The sequence below is a fragment of the Betta splendens genome, chromosome 2, assembly GCF_900634795.4.
Source record: "Betta splendens chromosome 2, fBetSpl5.4, whole genome shotgun sequence".
Classification (NCBI taxonomy): domain Eukaryota; kingdom Metazoa; phylum Chordata; class Actinopteri; order Anabantiformes; family Osphronemidae; genus Betta; species Betta splendens.
Window position 1 is genome coordinate 19,924,981 of NC_040882.2, and position 19,772 is coordinate 19,944,752.

The following is a 19,772-nucleotide window of genomic DNA, read 5'->3' on the forward strand; positions in this document are numbered from 1 at the left end:
CAACAATGAGTCCAAGACATGTCTACAATCCAAGGGGAAACAACAAAGAGTCCAAACCCTCCTTTCAAGGAGGGTGATGACGAAAAGAGCAGAAGCTTTGGAGGCCAGTGTCTGAACAAGAGGCAGCCATAGGCCCCCAGGGCGGTAGGTAGGTAGGAGGTGACGAAGGTGAGGACACCAGCCCAGCCTGAAAATCCAGGACGGCCAGGGAAGATCACTAGGACCACCAGAAGCTGATGCCGACGCAGTCATCTCCGGACCACCGGGAACTGAACTGAACTTTTTAGGCACAAGGAAAGGTAAATGTGTTTGATGTTTATCATCATTTTAATGGAAAAGAGTCAAGTAGCATGCATAGTAAGCAATGAGCTCACCTCATGATTAATAGAAGCCCAATTTGGTGTGCCACCAAGATTTTCTCTGGGCCCCACTGAGTCTGAGGTCATGGTTCTCGGCTGGAAAAAAGTGTTTTGCTCTCTCCAGGAGAGTTCTTTCTTACTTAATTAACTAAGGTTTAACACACACACACAGGAACACGCCAGCATACTCTGATGAAAAGAACCCAAGGACGAACATATGAGGAGAGCAACACTAAGTCAGAACAGCTGGAACAAATGAGTACAGGACAAGAACCTGGAAACCAAACAGGAAGTCGCATGACGCCATAAACAAAAACAAGACTGAAAACCAAAACTAAAAAGGATTAAAATAATAATATACGTGTGAATGCAATAAAAATTACTTAACTTGACATAACAAGGTTTTTTAGGTTACAACTGTAAGTCAAGTAAAGATGCTTTAAATTCTTAAATTCTACTTTTACTAGGCTGATATTTCTCTGTTAAATGTTGGAAATAACAAAGAGGATAATTGTCCTAATAGCTTACAGGTTGTACTGGAGTCATAGTGGATTGGTGCATTAACCCTTAGATACACATGTAGGGTCAAAAATGACAGTCAGTACTACCAGTACTACCCCACTTACACATCTGATGTCAGCAGTCTCACCACCATGTAATTTCTACACAGCCACATAAATGTTGACAACTTCTTCATCAGCGCATCCCTGGAGAAGAGTCTGACTATTGTGGGAGCTTTGCGACAGAACAAGCCAGACATTCCTCCAGTCATGAAGGCTTCCAGGTCCACAAAGGGCCACAGCTCTGGATTTGGGTTTACTGTCAGCATAACCATGATCAGCTATGTGAAAAAAGGGAAGTGCTGTCCCGCTACTTAGAAAAACAAAAAACATCTGTTTTTTCCACAAAGAAAAAACAAAAGTGATCTTCTTCTACAACCAGACCAAAGGAAGAGTAGATACTATGGATCAAATGGTTGGCAACTATACCTGCAAACGCCGGACAGAGGTGGCCTGTGGTGCTTTGGTACAACACACAACTCACACTGAGCCTCTTTAATTTCTCAGAATCTCATTCAGTATATGTTCCAGAAATTAAATACACATTAAGTCTTTAGAAATCAGAAACCCAGAGATCAGGTTGAGCCAGATGTGAAGATAGGAGAAATTATCTAAATTCATGAGTAAAAAATTCATGGTTAGAACAAAATCACTGGTTACAACCATAATCCTGACTGAAAAGCTTCTTTTCTACAGGTTTGATTCATGTGTTTTATGGAGCACAGCCCTGTTCAGGTTCTTCTTTGGTGGTGTTTAGTTTGTCAGGGAGCTTCCTCCAGCTCAGTTTCACAGATAAACCTTTATCTCTGAACGCTGCTTCCATCTGTGGAACAGAAAAGAGATGGTTCAGTGTCATTAGAGACTGTTTTGCTGCGTGTGGCGCCTGGGCAGTAGTACTGCGGTCCCTGGGTCTCGGCTGTCCCTTCCTGGCTGGGGGTTGTGGGGGGTGGTGGGATAGGTAGCAGAGCCAGTCGGGAACCTGGCTCTGCGGACCCTGGCGCTCTGCTTCCCAACTACATTTCTCCGCATTCATCCACTTAGGTCTGCAAGGGGCGTCCTGCTGATGGAGGGACCGGGGCTACTGGGAAGTGGTCCCGTCCCTTCCAAGTGGGATGCTCTGCAGTTTTAATTGCATTAGTCATACACACTTGTCCAGGAATCTGGGGGCTCCTTCCGGGGGGGGGGCAGTAGACGGAGCCTTCCCATAAAAAACTAACTTCTGCAGACAGATGGCTCTGTCTGCTGAACCCCCCGGAGAATTGGGTATCTCCCAAAGTTCCTCATACTTAGCTACATACACATACATTTAGGGCCGGGGGTGGGCTCTTTCACTGGGGCCTGGGGCTGAGGCCAGTTGTGGCCTCGGCCACTGGCCCTGATGGAGAGATCACCACCCAGTTTTAACTGCAAAAAGACATTTAGGGCGAGGGGGGGCACTGTCCGGGGGACACACCGTCAGCCAGCGGTTGTGCTCCTGGAGGTGTCACCCACCTTCAGTGCACTTTAGTTCCACACACTCACGTCCAAGCTGGGTTGCAGGCTTCTGGGGGACCTTTTTCTGCTGCCCTCTGCCTCCCCCGGGTTGGGGGGGTTGGTTGGGGCTCGGGAGGAGCTGCGGTCCCTGCCTGGGGCCACATGAACGGCAGGCCGGAGACCTACCCTCCCCACGAATGTGATCAAGCGAATGGTGTGGGTGCGAGAATGTATCTGAGAGTGCATTAGTTCACGTATGATTGACTAGTTTGTTGTGAGAGAGTCTATGGTGTGTGTGTGTGTGTTGATGTGATGATGTGTGTTGCACATGTGGGTGGGTGTATGCGTCTGTGTTTGTGTGAGTTGGTATGCGTGTGGTGCGGTTGAAGTGTGGGGGGTCCGGTTTTTCGCCCGGGGTACGATGATCGTCTGCCTGGGTGGTCTCTTTTCTGCTGACCTCACCAATTGCTGGCCTTGTGCTGCAGGCCGCTGTAGCGCCAGGGGATGAGGTCGGGCTGGTGGGGTAGGCCCCGCTCCGCCCATGCGGGGGTGGTGGACTGGGGGCGGGCCCCACTCTGGGCGCGGGGGCATCTTCTGGCGGGCTCCCTACGGACCGTGGGTCCTCGGGCTCTACTCTTTCAGGCCGACCCTCCCGCTGGGGGGAGTGTTTGCCCCTGGTTCTCATGGGGCGGACAGCGTTGACCCCCGGTGGCCCACTCTGACCTCGGGTGCTGTCTCTGTGGCTGCTGCAGCTCTGCCTGGGGGGCTCTGTGTGGGCAGCTTGGGTTGCAACACCTGCCCTCCTGGAACTGAAGGTGTGTGGGCTCCCTGGCTGCTAGGATTCCTTCCTCTGCTTGCTGGATGGGCGTAGTGGCCGAGCCCCTCACATCACCCTGGCTTCCACAAGTGGCATTGTTCATGCACCAACGTCTGCCTCACCCTTTGGGTGAATAATGTTAAGCTACAGCCTTACTAACCTTGTAGTGGGACACTTTCCAAATCCTGTAAGTATTATTGATACTTATCACTACCAATATGAATAATGTGTGAATATGGAATTTGTGGTGTTGTATGTCATGACTTTTATTAAGTAGTATGGGATATGTATAATAATGCACATATGTATGTATATTGTATGTATATGTTTGTATTAGTATGTGCACATACCTTAGCACTATTATTGGTATTAGTATTAATCTCCAAGGTAAACCACAGTACAAAAAATGTTTAGTTATGAATGTGTTAGCCTAAGGTACATCCATGCTTCTTATTTATTTATTTTTTTGCTCCGATTGTTTACTTAACAGATTTGCTTGGTTTCAGCAGCTGGTTGCACCCCTTATCCCCCCTCCCCCCCACCCTCCCGCATACACACCCTAAAGCAGAAACCTAACCTGTCCACCAACACAGCAACATCACACACATTTTGGATTAGCTAAATAAACCATTAAATAAACCATAAATCAGGAAGAGTATATATATTCTATATATACACTTCTTGTTAAAGCAAAGCTGTCCATCACAATGTGGCATTCAGCATAATATATGCTGCTTGCTAAACTGCTGGACAGAACAAAAAAAAAATGAGCCTGTTGCAGGTCAGTGCTGATAAAGGTTCCTGTAGAAAGATGAACTAAGGACTGTCCACAGTACAGAGACTCAGTTTGAACTGGAAACATCCAGGAAACACTGATCTTCATGTGGTGGATGAAGGTTCCTCTAATAAACACGTCTAGAAGCTGATGCTGATGTTATGAATAATACCATGTAAAGTTGACCTGTTTCAACATGGTCTCAGTCACAGCAGGGTCTGTCATGTTCACAGAGGGGTCAGCAGCCAGCTTCACTCTCACCACGTATTTCTTCTTTGGAGCTGATTCAACAGGATCATAAATCATCATCTACAGTTAAATGCTGGTAAAACATAGGCTTTTATTTCTATGCAGCTGACTTTGTCCTGAACATGCAGTAAGAGCTTAAGGGCTAAACATGTTCCAGAACCTTCTGTGTTTGACAGATGAATTGATTTTGTAAAGCAGCATCTGGGTGAAATTGAGTCAAGTCTTCATCAAACTCCATAGCTGTAGAAGGATTTTTGTACATAACAGCTGAAAATGATCAAGAACCTTCTGTGTTTGCTTTTCACAGACAAAGTCAAATTAAGAGGCAGGCTAAACTCACCTTCATAGCAGTAGAGGGGTTTTTGTGTATCACAATAGTCGTAGCTCCATGTTCCTGCTGTGTTTAACACAGTAGCACATGTCTTGTTACTTTGTCCATCAACCAAATCTCCAAGACTTTCCCAGTTTCTGAAGGAGGAGTTACTCCCATCTGACCACCTCCAGGTGTCTCTGAACAGACCGATCCACACATAGCGGTAAGATGCCAAGGTTGGATCATCCAACTGGTCCAGTCCACTGACCAGGTCTGTGTAATGTTGTCTGCAGTAACGCTGAGCCTGAGGCCAAGTCATTGTTGTATTTGTCATGATCTGTGTTTTTGTTCTTGTCATGATCTGTGTTTTTTGTTCTAGTTGATTCCTTGCCTTATTTTGGTTCCAGGTTCCGTTTCCTGTTTTATTTTGGTAGTCCCCCGGTCTTTGTTTTGTGTTCTAGCTTCACTTCCGAGTCATGTCACGTCACAGCTGTTCTTGTTTCACCCGGTCGTTATCCTCACCTGCGCTGCATCAGTAATCACTCACCCGTGTATTTAGTCGCCTCCTGTTCCCGTAGTCACTTGCCAGATTGTCGTATTCGAGTCCCATGAGTGTTCGTGTTTCTTGTGAATCCCTGAGCTGAGCGTCCCTAGTTTCCGGAGTCCCCGTGTTTCATGTTTCCCGTGTTTTGTTCCTGTCTGCATCGTGTATCCTGCCCGACCCTGGATTATCTACTTACCGTGAGTTTTGCCTGTTCCCTGCCTGTACTGTTGCCGAGCCATCTTGTGTATGACCTGGACCGTCTGACCGTGCCTTTGGATAATAAACCTTCTGTTGATTATACTCTCGCCTCCGTGCTGTGCATGTGGGTTCGCCGCCTGCCCGAGTTCCTGACAGAACAATCTGGCCACACTTGGACCCAGCCAGCACTTAGCCTCCGGTCAGGTCAGTGACTGTTTTTCCCTTGTTTTTTTTTACGGCAAATATAACTCTCCCGCGGAAGTATGGAGTTTACCTGCGCCGAGCTACCCAGCGACCTACATAAGTATTTCAAGATCCTTGCGGAGGATTACCGACGGGCTAGTAACTCGGAGGATCAGCGCAGCGCCGTAGAGGTGGCAATAGTGACGCTGGAGGACGATGACACCGCGTTAGATCACCCCAGCGTTCATCGCCTCTACGAGCGACTATGCGCGAAGTTTGACGAGTTAAGCGACGCGCTCTGTACCACGCCAGCGCCAGTCGCACCGCCGATGGTTTCGGTTTCCTTCTCCCCGCCCCGTCGGATCGTCGTGCCTGCACCAACCTGCCCAGCTCCATGGTTGTTTCCCTGGGAGGATTTCCTGCTCTCACGCGGTGCTCAGTCTCCAGTTCAGCCGCGCGCTGCTCAGTTTCCAGTTCAGCCGCGCGCTGCTCAGTCTCCAGTTCAGCCGCGCGCTGCTCAGTCTCCAAGTCAGCCGCGCGCTGCTCAGTCTCCAAGTCAGCCGCGCGCTGCTCAGTCTCCAAGTCAGCCGCGCGCTGCTCAGTCTCCAGTTCAGCCGCGCGCTGCTCAGTCTCCAGTTCAGCCGCGCGCTGCTCAGTCTCCAAGTCAGCCGCGCGCTGCTCAGTCTCCAGTTCAGCCGCGCGCTGCTCAGTCTCCAGATCAGCCGCGCGCTGCCCAGACCCCAGTTCAGCCGTGTGTTACTCATGCCCCGGTGCAGCCTTGTCGTCTCCAGGCCCCAGCCCAGTCGAACCTAGTCCAGACCCCAGTTCAGCCGTGTGTTACTCATGCCCCGGTGCAGCCCTGTCGTCTCCAGGCCCCAGCCCAGTCGAACCTAGTCCAGACCCCAGTTCAGCCGTGTGTTACTCATGCCCCGGTGCAGCCCTGTCGTCTCCAGGCCCCAGCCCAGTCGAACCTAGTCCAGACCCCGGATCAGCCGTGTGTCGCCCAGACCCCGGATCAGCCGTGTGTCGCCCAGACCCCAGATCAGCCGTGTGTCGCCCAGACCCCAGATCAGCCGTGTGTCGCCCAGACCCCAGATCAGCCGTGTGTCGCCCAGACCCCAGATCAGCCGTGTGTCGCCCAGACCCCAGATCAGCCGTGTGTCGCCCAGACCCCAGATCAGCCGTGTGTCGCCCAGACCCCAGATCAGCCGTGTGTCGCCCAGACCCCAGTTCCGTCCTTGTCCCCGTCAGAGGGCACCGCCCGTCTGACGATTGTTAACCCCACCCAATCAGGCCCGACGTCTTCCCCGTCGAGCTCGGCAGCCGTAAGTTGTCATGCCAGCTCCGGAGTTGACGCCGTTCCAGTCCCTGTCGGCCATGTTGCGGCCGTTCCAGTCCCTGTCGGCCATGTTGCGGCCGTTCCAGTTCCTGTCGGCCATGTTGAGGTCGTTCCAGTTCCTGTCGGCCATGTTGAGGTCGTTCCAGTTCCTGTCGGCCATGTTGAGGTCGTTCCAGTTCCTGTCGGCCATGTTGAGGTCGTTCCAGTTCCTGTCGGCCATGTTGAGGTCGTTCCAGTTCCTGTCCCTGTCGACCAAGTTGAGGTCGTTCCAGTTCCTGTTCCTGTCGGCCATGTTGAGGTCGTTCCAGTTCCTGTCCCTGTCGACCAAGTTGAGGTCGTTCCAGTTCCTGTTCCTGTCGGCCATGTTGAGGTCGTTCCAGTTCCTGTCCCTGTCGACCAAGTTGAGGTCGTTCCAGTTCCTGTTCCTGTCGGCCATGTTGAGGTCATTCCAGTTCCTGTCCCTGTCGACCAAGTTGAGGTCGTTCCAGTTCCTGTTCCTGTCGGCCATGTTGAGGTCGTTCCAGTTCCTGTCCCTGTCGACCAAGTTGAGGGCGTTCCCGTAGGCCAAGTAGAGGGCGTTCCCGTAGGCCAAGTAGAGGGCGTTCCCGTAGGCCAAGTAGAGGGCGTTCCCGTAGGCCAAGTAGAGGGCGTTCCCGTAGGCCAAGTAGAGGGCGTTCCCGTAGGCCAAGTAGAGGGCGTTCCCGTAGGCCAAGTAGAGGGCGTTCCCGTAGGCCAAGTTGAGGGCGTTCCCGTAGGCCAAGTAGAGGTCACCCCTGTCTCTGACCCCGTTCCCGTCGGCCCTGTAGCGGTCGTTCCATTCCCCGTCACCCTTGGAGCCGCAGCGCCCGCCGGCCTCCAGGAGGAGGCAGCACCTGCAGTTCCTGCGCACCTCCAGGAGGAGGTCGCGCCAGCCGCAGTTCCTGCGCGCCTCCAGGAGGAGGTCGCGTCAGCCGCAGTTCCTGCGCGCCTCCAGGAGGAGGTCGCGTCAGCCGCAGTTCCTGCGCGCCTCCAGGAGGAGGTCGCGCCAGCCGCAGTTCCTGCGCGCCTCCAGGAGGAGGTCGCGCCCGTCGCAGTCCCGGCGGACCCCCAGGAGGGGGTCGCGCCCGTCGCAGTCCCGGCGGACCCCCAGGAGGGGGTCGCGCCCGTCGTAGTTCCTGCCGACCTCCAGGAGGGGGTCGCTCCCGTCGCAGCTCCGGCCGACCTCCAGGAGGGGGTCGCTCTCGCCGTAGTTCCTGCCGACCTCCAGGAGGGGGTCGCTCCCGTCGTAGTCCCTGCCGACCTCCAGGAGGGGGTCGCTCCCGTCCCGGCTCCGGCCGCACCTGCATCGGTTCCTGGCGGCCCGGCTCCGGCCGCACCTGCATCGGTTCCTGGCGGTCCGGCTCCGGCCGCACCTGCATCGGTTCCTGGCGGCCCGGCTCCGGCCGCACCTGCATCGGTTCCTGTCTCTCGTCGCGGTGGTCCAAAGAGGACGCCGCTGGCCCCTGCCTCGTCCTTGCCCCGGCCGCCGGACGAGTGGCCTCGCCCTCGGCGCCTCCTGCTGCCCGGATGGCGCTGCCTCCTGCGGCGACGCCCGCCTCGACTCCTCAGCCCATCGGATCAGCGTCCGCCTGGAGGACGTTGCCATTCGGGGTGGCTCCCGGGGACATCGGTCCAGCCCAAGGGCACTAAGAGTGCCACCCTGGCTCAGCGGCTGCTGAGCAGGATCTCGCCACGCCGTCACCCTCCGTGACGGAATCTCTGAACTTCATGTCTTCCCTGGTCGTGGACTTTGTTGTGGACTCTTGTTTTGGCCCTCCCCCGGTCCTCCCTCCTCCCACCCTGCTCGTGTACCTTGAGGGGTAGGGATTCGGTCCCTCCGCCTGGGACCACCCTCCGCCCGCCCTGGTTTGGGGGGGGGGGCTTCCGTAGGCGCCGTGGAAGGCGCCATAGGGGGGGGGGTACTGTCATGATCTGTGTTTTTGTTCTTGTCATGATCTGTGTTTTTTGTTCTAGTTGATTCCTTGCCTTATTTTGGTTCCAGGTTCCGTTTCCTGTTTTATTTTGGTAGTCCCCCGGTCTTTGTTTTGTGTTCTAGCTTCACTTCCGAGTCATGTCACGTCACAGCTGTTCTTGTTTCACCCGGTCGTTATCCTCACCTGCGCTGCATCAGTAATCACTCACCCGTGTATTTAGTCGCCTCCTGTTCCCGTAGTCACTTGCCAGATTGTCGTATTCGAGTCCCATGAGTGTTCGTGTTTCTTGTGAATCCCTGAGCTGAGCGTCCCTAGTTTCCGGAGTCCCCGTGTTTCATGTTTCCCGTGTTTTGTTCCTGTCTGCATCGTGTATCCTGCCCGACCCTGGATTATCTACTTACCGTGAGTTTTGCCTGTTCCCTGCCTGTACTGTTGCCGAGCCATCTTGTGTATGACCTGGACCGTCTGACCGTGCCTTTGGATAATAAACCTTCTGTTGATTATACTCTCGCCTCCGTGCTGTGCATGTGGGTTCGCCGCCTGCCCGAGTTCCTGACAGTATTAATATAATGAAATGTGGTGTTTTTGTTTGTGCCTGTATATTACCACGAAATACAGAAACAAAGAAAACAAAATGATATGATTAAAGGTTAATGGTAGTTATCAATTTAGTTTCATTCAATCATATATAGTTTTGACATGATGATACAATTAAAACACATCATAGCACTGTATAATGTTCTTACCATTGTAGCAGAGAGAGGCACACATATTCAAACAATTATAATCATTCCATAAATGAGGATACGTCACAACACAGTTCTCCAAACTTCCACCTCCATCATTGGGTTCTCCACTCCCCCATCTAGTATCACTGTCATTAAACTCCAGTCCTGGCAGAGACCAGTGCCAGTTCCTGTTCTCTCTTCCTGGGTAGCTGTGCAGACCAATCCAGGCTTCATCCTGATTCTGTGTAGAGCTACAGAGTCTCCTCATGTCTGTCATGTCAGACACTGTGGCCAGGTCTGTATATGTCTCTCTACAGTACGTCTGAGCTTCATACCAGGTCTTGTTCTCTCTAATAAAGTGGTACTGATACAGGGAACATGTGGAAAAGGAGCACTGACCTGAGAACACAGGAAACACTGCAGCAAATAAAAAAAAACAGTCCCATATGCATCACGGTGACATGAGTCTTGCTGCTAATTTAAATTGGGGCATTGTTACAGGTTTGATCTTCATTAAGATAACAAAATAATTCAGTCAAGGTCTAATTTTACTTTTCAAGCACTTGAATTGTTTTACTAGTCATTCAGTTGAAAACTGCCCCTGCCTCCACAATCTGTCTGTAGGTTGCATTATACATTATACTGCAGACAAGTTGCTAAAAAGAAATAGAAGGCACCACTTATTGCTGCCACTCGTTGCTGTTCTGAACAAGTTTTTTTAATTCTATTCATGTAAACCCTTAACACCTCACCTGACAGACCCTAATATGGAGTCTCCAGGGCACAAATATAATTGAATTGTCTAGATAATTGAAATTATGGAGAAAAAATATATATTTTAGAACAATTATACCACAGATGAGTGGACAGATATATATATTTTTATTTTATATTACTGTAGTCATATTATGGTATTTGTCAGGTGAGGAATCTGTGAGACAAAAGTTTATTTTAAGTAACTAATTTGTCACAATTTTATTTAGATTGAACCGACACCTTGTTGTGGTGGAGGGATTGTGTGTCTGAATGACCCCGGGAGCTATGTTGTCGAGGGCCTCTGGTAGGGTCTTCCATGGCAAACAGGTCCTGGCGACGGGCCAGACTAAGATACAAACCCCCCCTATGATGGATAAACCAGTATGTCCATCATGCCCAGTATGGCGCAGCCAGGGGTCCTCATGTGGGCCCATCACCCACAGGAGGAGTTGTTGGGGGTCGTTGCAAAATGGATTGGGCAGCAGTGGAAGATGGGAGCCTCAGCGACCCAATCGTCAGACCACCAATCTGGCTACTGGGACATTGAATGTTACGTCACTGTGGGGGGAGAGAGCCTGAGCTTTTGCAGGAGTGGTACTGGCTAAAAATAGTCAGGCTCACCTCCAGGCAGATCCTGGGCCATGGAACCCAACTCCCTGAGTGGGGCTGGACTGTGTTCTACTCTGGAATTGCCTGCAGTGAGAGGTGGCAGGCTGGTGTGGGCGTGCTCATAGCTCCCCAGCTTAGCTGCCATGTGTTGGCGTTTTCCCCAGTAGATGGGAGGGTGGCTTCCCTGTGCTTTTCGAGTCGGGGATAGGTCACCAACAGTCATTTGTGCCTACAGACCAAACGGCAGTGAGGAGTACTCAGCCTTCTTGGGGTCTCTGGAGGGAGTGTTGGAAAGCGCTCCAACTGGGGACCCCATCGTTCTGCTGTGGGGCTTCAATGCCCATTAGGGGAATGACAGTGACACCTGGAGTGTCCAGGTATAATTTCCAAATATATTTTAATGTACAACATGTGAATGCAATAAAAATTACATTTAAAAATTTACATTTGTTTTTATCAGCTTCTGCTGTGGATATGATCAGATGATCCACTTACCCATCAGAACCACTAGAAACAGAGTCCGCTGCATCTTTTCTCTGCCTGGAATCAAACACTGTTAATGAGTAGTCTCAGATCTTTAATGTGTTTGATACAGAAAATCATAATTTAATACTCATTCTTTTTATATTCAACAAACAATAAGAGCAGCAATTAGTAAAGGATTTTATCGCGAAAACACATTTTCTATTACATATCTATTGCAGAAATCATATTTTAGCTTAAAGGTTAACATCTAAACATTACACTACTGTTCAAAAGTTTGGTGTCACTTAGAAATGTCCTTCTTTTTGACAGAAAGGAACTTCTTTTGCAATGAACGTTTCAGAAATACACTGTTTACATTGCTAATGTGATAAATGACTATTCAAGCTGCAAATGTCAGATTTTTGCTGCAATATTTACTTAGTTTAAAATACTTACTAAGTATTTTACTTAGTGTATAGAGGCCCATTTCCACCAACTGTCACTGCAGTGTCGTAATGGTACAACGTGTCTGCTCATTGCGTCTGAAGGCCCAGGTTACCAGATTACCACAACAAATTAACATCCAGAATGCCAAAGGCCTGCAATGCTGTAATTGCTGAAAATGGTTGATTCTTTGACGAGAACAAAGTATGAGGATTATAAAAATATTATTTCAAATACAAATCATTATTTTCAACCTTATATTTTCCATTCATTTTACAGCTCATTCTGGTAAATAAAAGTGTGACTTAATAGAAAACACAAAATTGTGTGGGTGACCCCGCACTTTTGAACAGTACTGTGTATAGAAAACTAGATATTCCACATGCATAAAACATCTTCATGTCATGCTTTGCAGGAGTAGCAAGGTGAGGACCCAAACACACAGCACACAGACAAGTTTTGTGGTCGAAACAGGCAGAGGTTGGTACACAGGTAAACTTGGGTGATAGCGACCGTACAGTAAAGTAGTAAAGATTGACTACTAGATGGAGCCTGGAGATTGACTACTTGTAGTAGTCAATCTCCAGGCTAAGTTCAACAAACTAGGCAGAGTCCAAACACCAAAACAGACAGGGAGCAGGCAAGGAAAGGTCAAAAACACAAGGACTTACCAGAATGAACGCTGGCAAGTTGACACTGGTGATATGAACAAACAATCTGGCACTGGGTGTGGGAGGACATGGGGTTTAAATACAAGGCGTGATGAATAATGACCAGCAGCTGGAGAGATCACATTACTAAAACATAAAGCTACACAGAACTAGACAAACAGGAACTAAACCAGAAACAGTCAAAGGAAATGGCAGTGGTAACGGCACAAGGTTCCAGAGTTGTGACACCTCAATGCAATCATTATAAAGTTTTACATCAAAGTACTGTAGGTAAATCTGTTTTTAAATCCTTCTCCAGAATAATTTATAGTCTGACAAATCAAAAAGATGATTCAACATGAATTCAACAAAATTAACAATAATAATAAACAGTAGAGTTATTCACAGAACATATATAACTCACACTCTGATGTTTCTCCTTGTTCTGACTGAACATAATAAAACACTGTTCACTCTTTAACAAACATGCTGATGTTCTCCTTTAGATTTTCCAATTTCCATATTTAAATATGAAAGTACTCATTTCTGATGTCTGTCAATCTCATACATATAGTACATAATATGGTGACATGTCTACAGTGTGACCTGCCTTAAGTCCGGTCATATCACTAGAACCCGTAACAAGAAACCTGCATCATATACAGGGAGAAACCAGACGACATAAGGATCAGGACTGGTCACACATGGGCTCTATATTAATAATCCCCGGGTACAACCTTTACTAATTCAATCACAGAGACCAGAGCTCACATGTACTGGACATTTAGTGTTGACAGCTCAACTAAACCAGTGCCTTTGGACTATGGAGGAGGACACGACAACCCTTCATATAATCCTTCTGTTCCCTCACTCACTAAGCCCAGTACATCCACATGCAGCAGCTGTTTGTCAGGTTCTCCACAGAGAAGATCCTTCTCATCTCACTCTGCTCAGACTTCAGGAGGAACTTGTGCAATAAAACACAAGCAAACGCAGAGAAACACCTTCACTGGCTCAAAGGCATATTAGGAAGGCTGTTATTTGAACATGACAAACATCAACAATCAAACTCATCTATTCAGTGTTCAGTTCATTTTCTCAGTTTTTGCCTAATTGTCGTATTTGCAGTTGATAAATCAACCCTGTCACTTCCCCTTTCCACAGAATTTCTCTCTCTGTTGTGACGTTGGTCAGAGCTGAACAAGTAGACGTTTGTCTCAATGTGAAAGCAGCTCAGGACACTGTTGGCACTGGTGATCGCCTTCCTTCTTATTTGCATTTTTCATTTGTATTTAGCTCTATTTTAACTGCATCATTTAAATACATACCTTGGGACTAAAGTGATACTGTATATGACTGTGTTGGTCTATGTCTATGGAAATGAGCAGCTGGTACTGTACATCTGAAAACAGTGATCGGTGATTAAAGCAGTTTTTAATGTGGGGTTAAAATCCAAAGAACAGGGGCGGCACAGCGGTGCAATGGGTAGCACTCGCCTCACAGCGCGAACGGCCTGGGTTCATGCCTTTCTGTGTGGAGTTTGCATCTCTGTGGGTTCTTTCCGGATTCTCCGAATAAGCGGTTACAAAATTGATGGATGGATGGAACTCCACCAATTGCAGTTTAACTGCTGCTTTGCAATATGAAATTCAGTACTGCTGCATTAACAGCAGTACTAACAGTATTAACAGCAGCTTGCTTATTTGGTACTTCAATGTCACTACTATTTACATTATGTTTGCAATAGGTCATACATTGCAATAGGTCTGAGCATCAGTCCATCATTTGGTTTATATAGATGTAGTTTGCAGTGGAATTAGCTTCTATATATCTTTTCCTTTTATTCCTACATCCTGTAGCAGTAGTAGTATTACTAAAACCTTGAGGGCGTCAAATCTGGATCCAGATGTTGTGCAGTAGGATGACTGGAAGCATCCTTCAGGAAACCTCTGATCTGGTTCTGTGTTCAACGTTCTTCAGATTACAAAGGTCACTGACACTGAACTCATGACATTGGTTTCATCTAAGTCATAAGTATTGTTATTGATGATAATAATTATTAATTCATTAAATTGATAGCTAGTGGTTAACTAGAATAGGTTTACTTTCTGCACAACAGTTTTTTTCAGTTGCTTTAGTAGAATTCTCAGATCAGAATTAAAGTTTGCAAAACGTATTACAGGTACTGGACTGCAGCACCTAGAGTAAAGCTGAAATAAACGTTAAGAACACATGAGATACAGACGTGATTTTCCTCTGCTGAGTTCTCTTTTGTTATCCGTTTATTCAAATATAACGTATTCCATTTACCTTTTTATTACTGCATATTAACTGTAGCTCTATACAGATTCAGATTATGAAATACACACAATAATATGAACAAAATGAAATGAAATGAACACTCCTCAGTAACCTGAGCCATAATATTGCTATGTACAGTGCTTGAAGACACGTGACCCACTTACAGCGCACCGACAACTGTCATGGAACTAGTTGGAACAGCACGTGTCCGGTTGCTAACTGCCACAACCACACGTTTGTCACACTATTGCACAGTGAACTATATAATACATTTTGACATGACATAAACGGCACAGTGGTGCAGTGGGTGGCAAGAAGGGGTTTGATTCCCGGGGCGGCCCTGGTGCCTTTCTGTGTGTAGTTTGCATGTTCACCCCGTGTCTGTGTGGGTTCTCTCCGGGTTCTCTGACTTCCTCCCACAGTCCAAAGACATGCCATTAGGTTGACTGGCTACTCTCCATTGCCGGTTGGTGTGAGTGTGCGCCTGAATGGTTGTTTGTCTCTGTGTGGCCCTGCAGTAGACTGGCGACCTGTCCAGGGTGTACCCCGCCTCTCTTCAGTAAGATAATATAGGCTCCAGCCCCCCGCTACCCCGGAAAAAAGCAGTAGAAAATGGATGGATGACATAAATAATTAATAATGTCGCAAAGAGCAGGGAATTGTACATAATCATTTGTATGTACCAAGAGAGCCAGACTTACCTCACAGCTTGTTTTGTCCAGCAGAAGGCGCAGTCACCACTCTCCCAGCTTGGGAGTTACAGCGCATAGTGTTCCTATCACTGCAGGTACCACATGTGCCCTCACCGTCCACATCTTCTCTATCTTTTCTTTGATATCAGGCTCCACCAGCCACGAGCAGCAGACACTGTCCTGCAGGAGATGTGACTCTGTATCTATGATCACACAGAATCACAACGGCGGCGTTACTAGAACATACCCTCCTTAACTCCAGCTGCATCATACCATAGCTTGGCATTGCTAATAGCCTGTCGGCTAACATGCTATATTGACGTCAGATAGAAACACTAGTTTAACGTTCGCGCAACTGCATCACCTCCGCAAATCACGACAGTAACGTCACACTTCATAGACATGAATATGAGCCGTCATGTCTGTCTGATCATTAAATATAATTAAAGTCATCAGTCAGTGGTCTAGCTTGTTGCTACTTGATCGGTTTACGCACGCACAAATTTAATGTGACCCTAATTTGACTCCATACACCACCTTTGCTGCCCTCGTGGGGACTAAAAGTGAGAGCTGGGTTAATAAAGGTCCTGCACAACCACCTTCCCAAGATTTGGGTGCTTTCGCTGTTGATTTTCAGGTTTCTGACCATGTTTAGGGCTTCTGACAGTGTCATGGTTTCTGGCAGTGAAATACTAAAAATATAGAACACTTACTGCTCAAGAAAAATACTTTGGCCTATTGTTACACAGTGAAACTGTTTCTGTATTTCATGTAGTAGAGGTCCTGCACGGCCACCTCCCCAAGATTCACTGTCTCGGCTCTTCTGTCTCCTGGGTCAGCGTTCGTCTGGAGGACCTCGTCTCTCCCTATGGTCCACTGGTCGCATCTTGTTTCGACATCAGCCTCTCAGAACTCCACGTCCGCTCATGAGCACTACAGGTGGCGTTCTGGCCCAGCGGCTGCTGGGTAGAGACACTCCTCGCCTCCACCCTCATTAAGAGGATGGTTTTGGACTGTTACTGTCAGGTTTTCGTTCCAGTTTTTATTTTCAAAGTTCTTAGTTTGTCATCCGTGTGTTGGTTCCATTTTCCTGTTTTATTTTGTAGGCACTTCTGTTTCTGGTTATACCACAGCAGTTCCCACTTTACTTCCGGTTTTCACGCACCTGTGCCTCATCTGTCATTACTCACCATGACATTTAAACACCACCTGTTACCTTAGTTATCCGCCAGATTGTTGAGTTTCCAAGACCACTTTCCAGCGTTCTCGTATAGCTAACTTGTTGCACGATCCTGTCTGAACCTGACCGCCGATTCCTGCATACACCCTGTCTGTACCTACGCCTGGAGATCTTGGTATCGTTCCCGATTGTCTGACTACGTTTTTGTCTAGTCCTAGTCTGTACCTCTGCTGAGCTCACCTGTGTACCGAACCCTGCATGTTTACTGGACCTGATCTTGCCTGCTCCCTTTTGTGCCTTAAACTGAGTCTTCACGTGTTTGACCTGAATCGCCTGACTACGTTTTGGTCAGTAAACACTGTTTGTTAACCATAATCTTCGTCCGCACTGTAAATTTGGGTCCTCCTCCGTGTGTTCCTGACAGTTACTTACTTTAGGTTATGGACTCTGTGTTTTGCCTTGTTTTTGCTCTTCTCCAGTCCTGCCTACGCCCACCCTGCCTACATGCATGTATGCAGGTTTTCTCTGATTGTTGTATTTAAAGTTTGTAAATCAACCCTGTCACTTCCTCTTTACATAGAATTTCTCTTCTTGTTGTGACGTTCAGTCTGAACAACAAGACTTTCATCACAATGTGAAGGCAGCTCAGGACACTGCTGATCGCCTTCATTCTTTTTTGCATCTTTCATTTGTATTTAGCTCTACTTTAACTGCCTCATTTAAATACAGATACTCTGGGACTAAAGCGATATAGGATCTGTTTTTGTCTATGTCTATGGAAACGAGCACATCTGAAAACAGTGATCAGTGATTAAAGATATTACAGCAGTTGCAGTTACTGCATTGTGCAGTTAAAACCTTTTATTAGACAAAAACAACAAAACTCCATCAATTGCAGTTTAGCTACTGATTTACGTGAAAATGACTACCCTGCTACTGTAGTTGTGCAGCAATCAGCAGCTGCTTGTTTGGTATTTCACTATCACTATTATTAACATTACATAATAACATGCCACATTTCTAACATAACACAAAAACATGGTTTAAACTTATACAAGGAAGAGCAGAACCAACAGGCATGGTGATGTATGTATATATTGTACACTTATGGTTTGATGTTAGCTTTGTTTATGGACTGTTTGTAAAATGACCTGCCTTCTTAGAAAGCTAATAATAATAAAACTAGCATACAAAATTAGCATAGATTCATTACCCCAACATTTTTATTGTCTTCTGGGTGGAAGATATTATTGCCAGGATCTGTTTTCCATGTTAATCTGACAAATTTCATGACTCCCATGGCGCTGAGCTTCACTTCCATCTGACAAAAACAAAAAGGACATTGTGATGCTGATCCACAGTCATCAGCATCTTATCACTCATCATGGTGTATGTGTGAAACATTGTTTTATACTCAGATTGGAAATAAACCAATAAACCCTTCTAATCACTGGATGGTTAGCTGAGATGGTCCCAAAACAAAAGGAATAATACAAGTGAAGATTAATGCTTATACTCACAAACGTGAGGACGTTTTCCAGCACGTTCGGGTCATTCATGTCGACTGAGGGCTTCACTGCTGTTACCTTTAGAATAAACACCTGCTTCTTAGCTAATATCAAAAGAGAGGCATAAACGTTCATTATAAACTTTGCTCACATTGACAAAAAATGATTGAATAAAGTGAACTCACTGCTGTAGCACATCATATTCAAATTATTGGTACACGGGTTTTCCATCCACTGCCCCGATACAGTAGCATTCTTCACACTGGAAACACAGTTCCCTGAGGTGGCTAATGGGCGTCCACTTATCCAGTAAGTGAACCGGGAGACGCTCGAATCTGACCACCATATCCAGGAGATTTTGTACAGTCCGATCCAAACCATTAAATCATTTGGTACCACCTCCATAATCAACATGTTCTCCGTGGCGTTTCTCACACTGGCCAGTTCCTTGTAGTGCTGCTTGCAATAGGTCTGAGCATCAGCCCACACCATTGTTTGGTTTATATAGATGTAGTTTGCAGTGGAAGTAGCTTCTAAGGCTGAAAGAAACCAGAGAACGTCACATCCTAGAAACAATCCATGGTTCAGTCTGTGTGGTTTCTACATCATTTGCCTTTGTTGTTTACAAATGAATTGTATTTGTAAAAAATCATGACTTTAATGATAAGTGGGGCCAGTGAAGTTGGAGCATTTAACAATCTGTAATAGTCATCTATAAAATGTTACTCACTGGGATCATTGGGGTTGATGTAACATACAAACGTGAATGTTTCAGTGCAGAAAAAATCAAACCAATAACCTCCCAGGATACCGACACACAAAGTCTGCGTTCTTGGTTGGTTGGGCTCACCGGCGCTCCACACCCTGTACAAGTACTCGCCGGGTTTGTAGTACCTCAGGTCTAACAGGGACCAGTCCCAAGCCCAGTCAATGTCGTACAGACCTATCCACGCTGAACCCTCGTAACCACTGTCGAAAGCTGCGACCAGCTGCTGCATGTCCACCATGTTGTCAACAGTGGCCAGGTCAGTGAAGTATGTTTTGCAGAAGACTTGAGCTTCCTGAAACGTCTTTGAATTATTAACAAAGTGGTATTTATGAAGGCACAGACAGAGCCCTGCCAACAAAAGTAAGTTATTCAGACTTATATCACACTATGAAAACATGAGCTGAATGAATTCAAGTCATAGGCTCCCATTGCTTGACATTTAAGTGACACAAACTGACCTGTTAGGAGGAGAATACACAGCGTTGTCCTTCTCAGACTGGCCAATAAAAAACATTCTCCACAAACTGTAAATACATGAGCATGAACGTTGGGTTTCATACACTAAGCCTGATTCAACTGACTTTTATTCATTTGTCTGTTTTTGCCCTAAGAGCAAAATTCATTTAGCCTAATTGTCACGTCTTACCTGAACCTAGCGGCCAGCAGGGTGAAGACATATTGAAGATTTTGTAGAATTTTGAGTTATTACCTTAGCCTCTCCTCCACTTTCCTGCTCTGTCTGTCTTTCTCACAATTGTGTTTTGACGTTTTACAGTGAATCCTAATCCGTTCCTATGCAAAGCATGGGCCATGCCAACCCTTGGGCTATCACATGGTTGTTAATGAACAGTAACCCTGAACGCCCCCTCTGCGCTGTCTGAAGCAAAGATTATGGAACAATTTGTATC

At 47.2% G+C, this 19,772-nt stretch overlaps 2 protein-coding genes across 5 annotated transcripts; both read right to left on the minus strand.

Annotated features, from left to right (window-relative positions):
* Nucleotides 1-32: 32 nt before the first annotated feature.
* On the minus strand, nucleotides 33-12,474 carry LOC114867197 (macrophage mannose receptor 1-like). Of its 3 annotated transcripts, XR_008694040.1 has the most exons (8): nucleotides 12,436-12,468; nucleotides 11,351-11,395; nucleotides 9,509-9,889; nucleotides 9,321-9,357; nucleotides 4,574-4,869; nucleotides 4,171-4,265; nucleotides 375-1,742; nucleotides 33-279 (listed from the first exon to the last, which is right to left on the minus strand). XR_008694040.1 is itself a non-coding variant. In XM_055507014.1 (7 exons), exons 3-7 carry the CDS (start codon nucleotides 9,765-9,767, stop codon nucleotides 1,632-1,634), a joined length of 798 nt encoding a protein of 265 aa, XP_055362989.1. In that variant the 5' UTR covers nucleotides 9,768-11,219; nucleotides 11,351-11,395; nucleotides 12,436-12,474; the 3' UTR covers nucleotides 33-1,631. The 3 variants fall into 3 exon arrangements, 2 of the variants coding, with proteins under 2 accessions (XP_055362989.1, XP_055362988.1); XM_055507014.1 differs by having other exon boundaries at nucleotides 33-1,742; nucleotides 9,509-11,219; nucleotides 12,436-12,474; XM_055507013.1 differs by having other exon boundaries at nucleotides 33-1,742.
* A 4,950-nt stretch (nucleotides 12,475-17,424) lies between these two features.
* LOC114847956 (macrophage mannose receptor 1-like) lies at nucleotides 17,425-19,616 on the minus strand. Of its 2 annotated transcripts, none has more exons than XM_055507005.1 (6): nucleotides 19,511-19,616; nucleotides 19,323-19,388; nucleotides 18,826-19,212; nucleotides 18,281-18,634; nucleotides 18,108-18,173; nucleotides 17,425-17,908 (listed from the first exon to the last, which is right to left on the minus strand). In XM_055507005.1, exons 1-5 carry the CDS (start codon nucleotides 19,539-19,541, stop codon nucleotides 18,139-18,141), a joined length of 873 nt encoding a protein of 290 aa, XP_055362980.1. In that variant the 5' UTR covers nucleotides 19,542-19,616; the 3' UTR covers nucleotides 17,425-17,908; nucleotides 18,108-18,138. The 2 variants fall into 2 exon arrangements, with proteins under 2 accessions (XP_055362980.1, XP_028993796.1); XM_029137963.2 differs by having other exon boundaries at nucleotides 18,108-18,199.
* Between the last annotated feature and the right edge of the window lie 156 nt (nucleotides 19,617-19,772).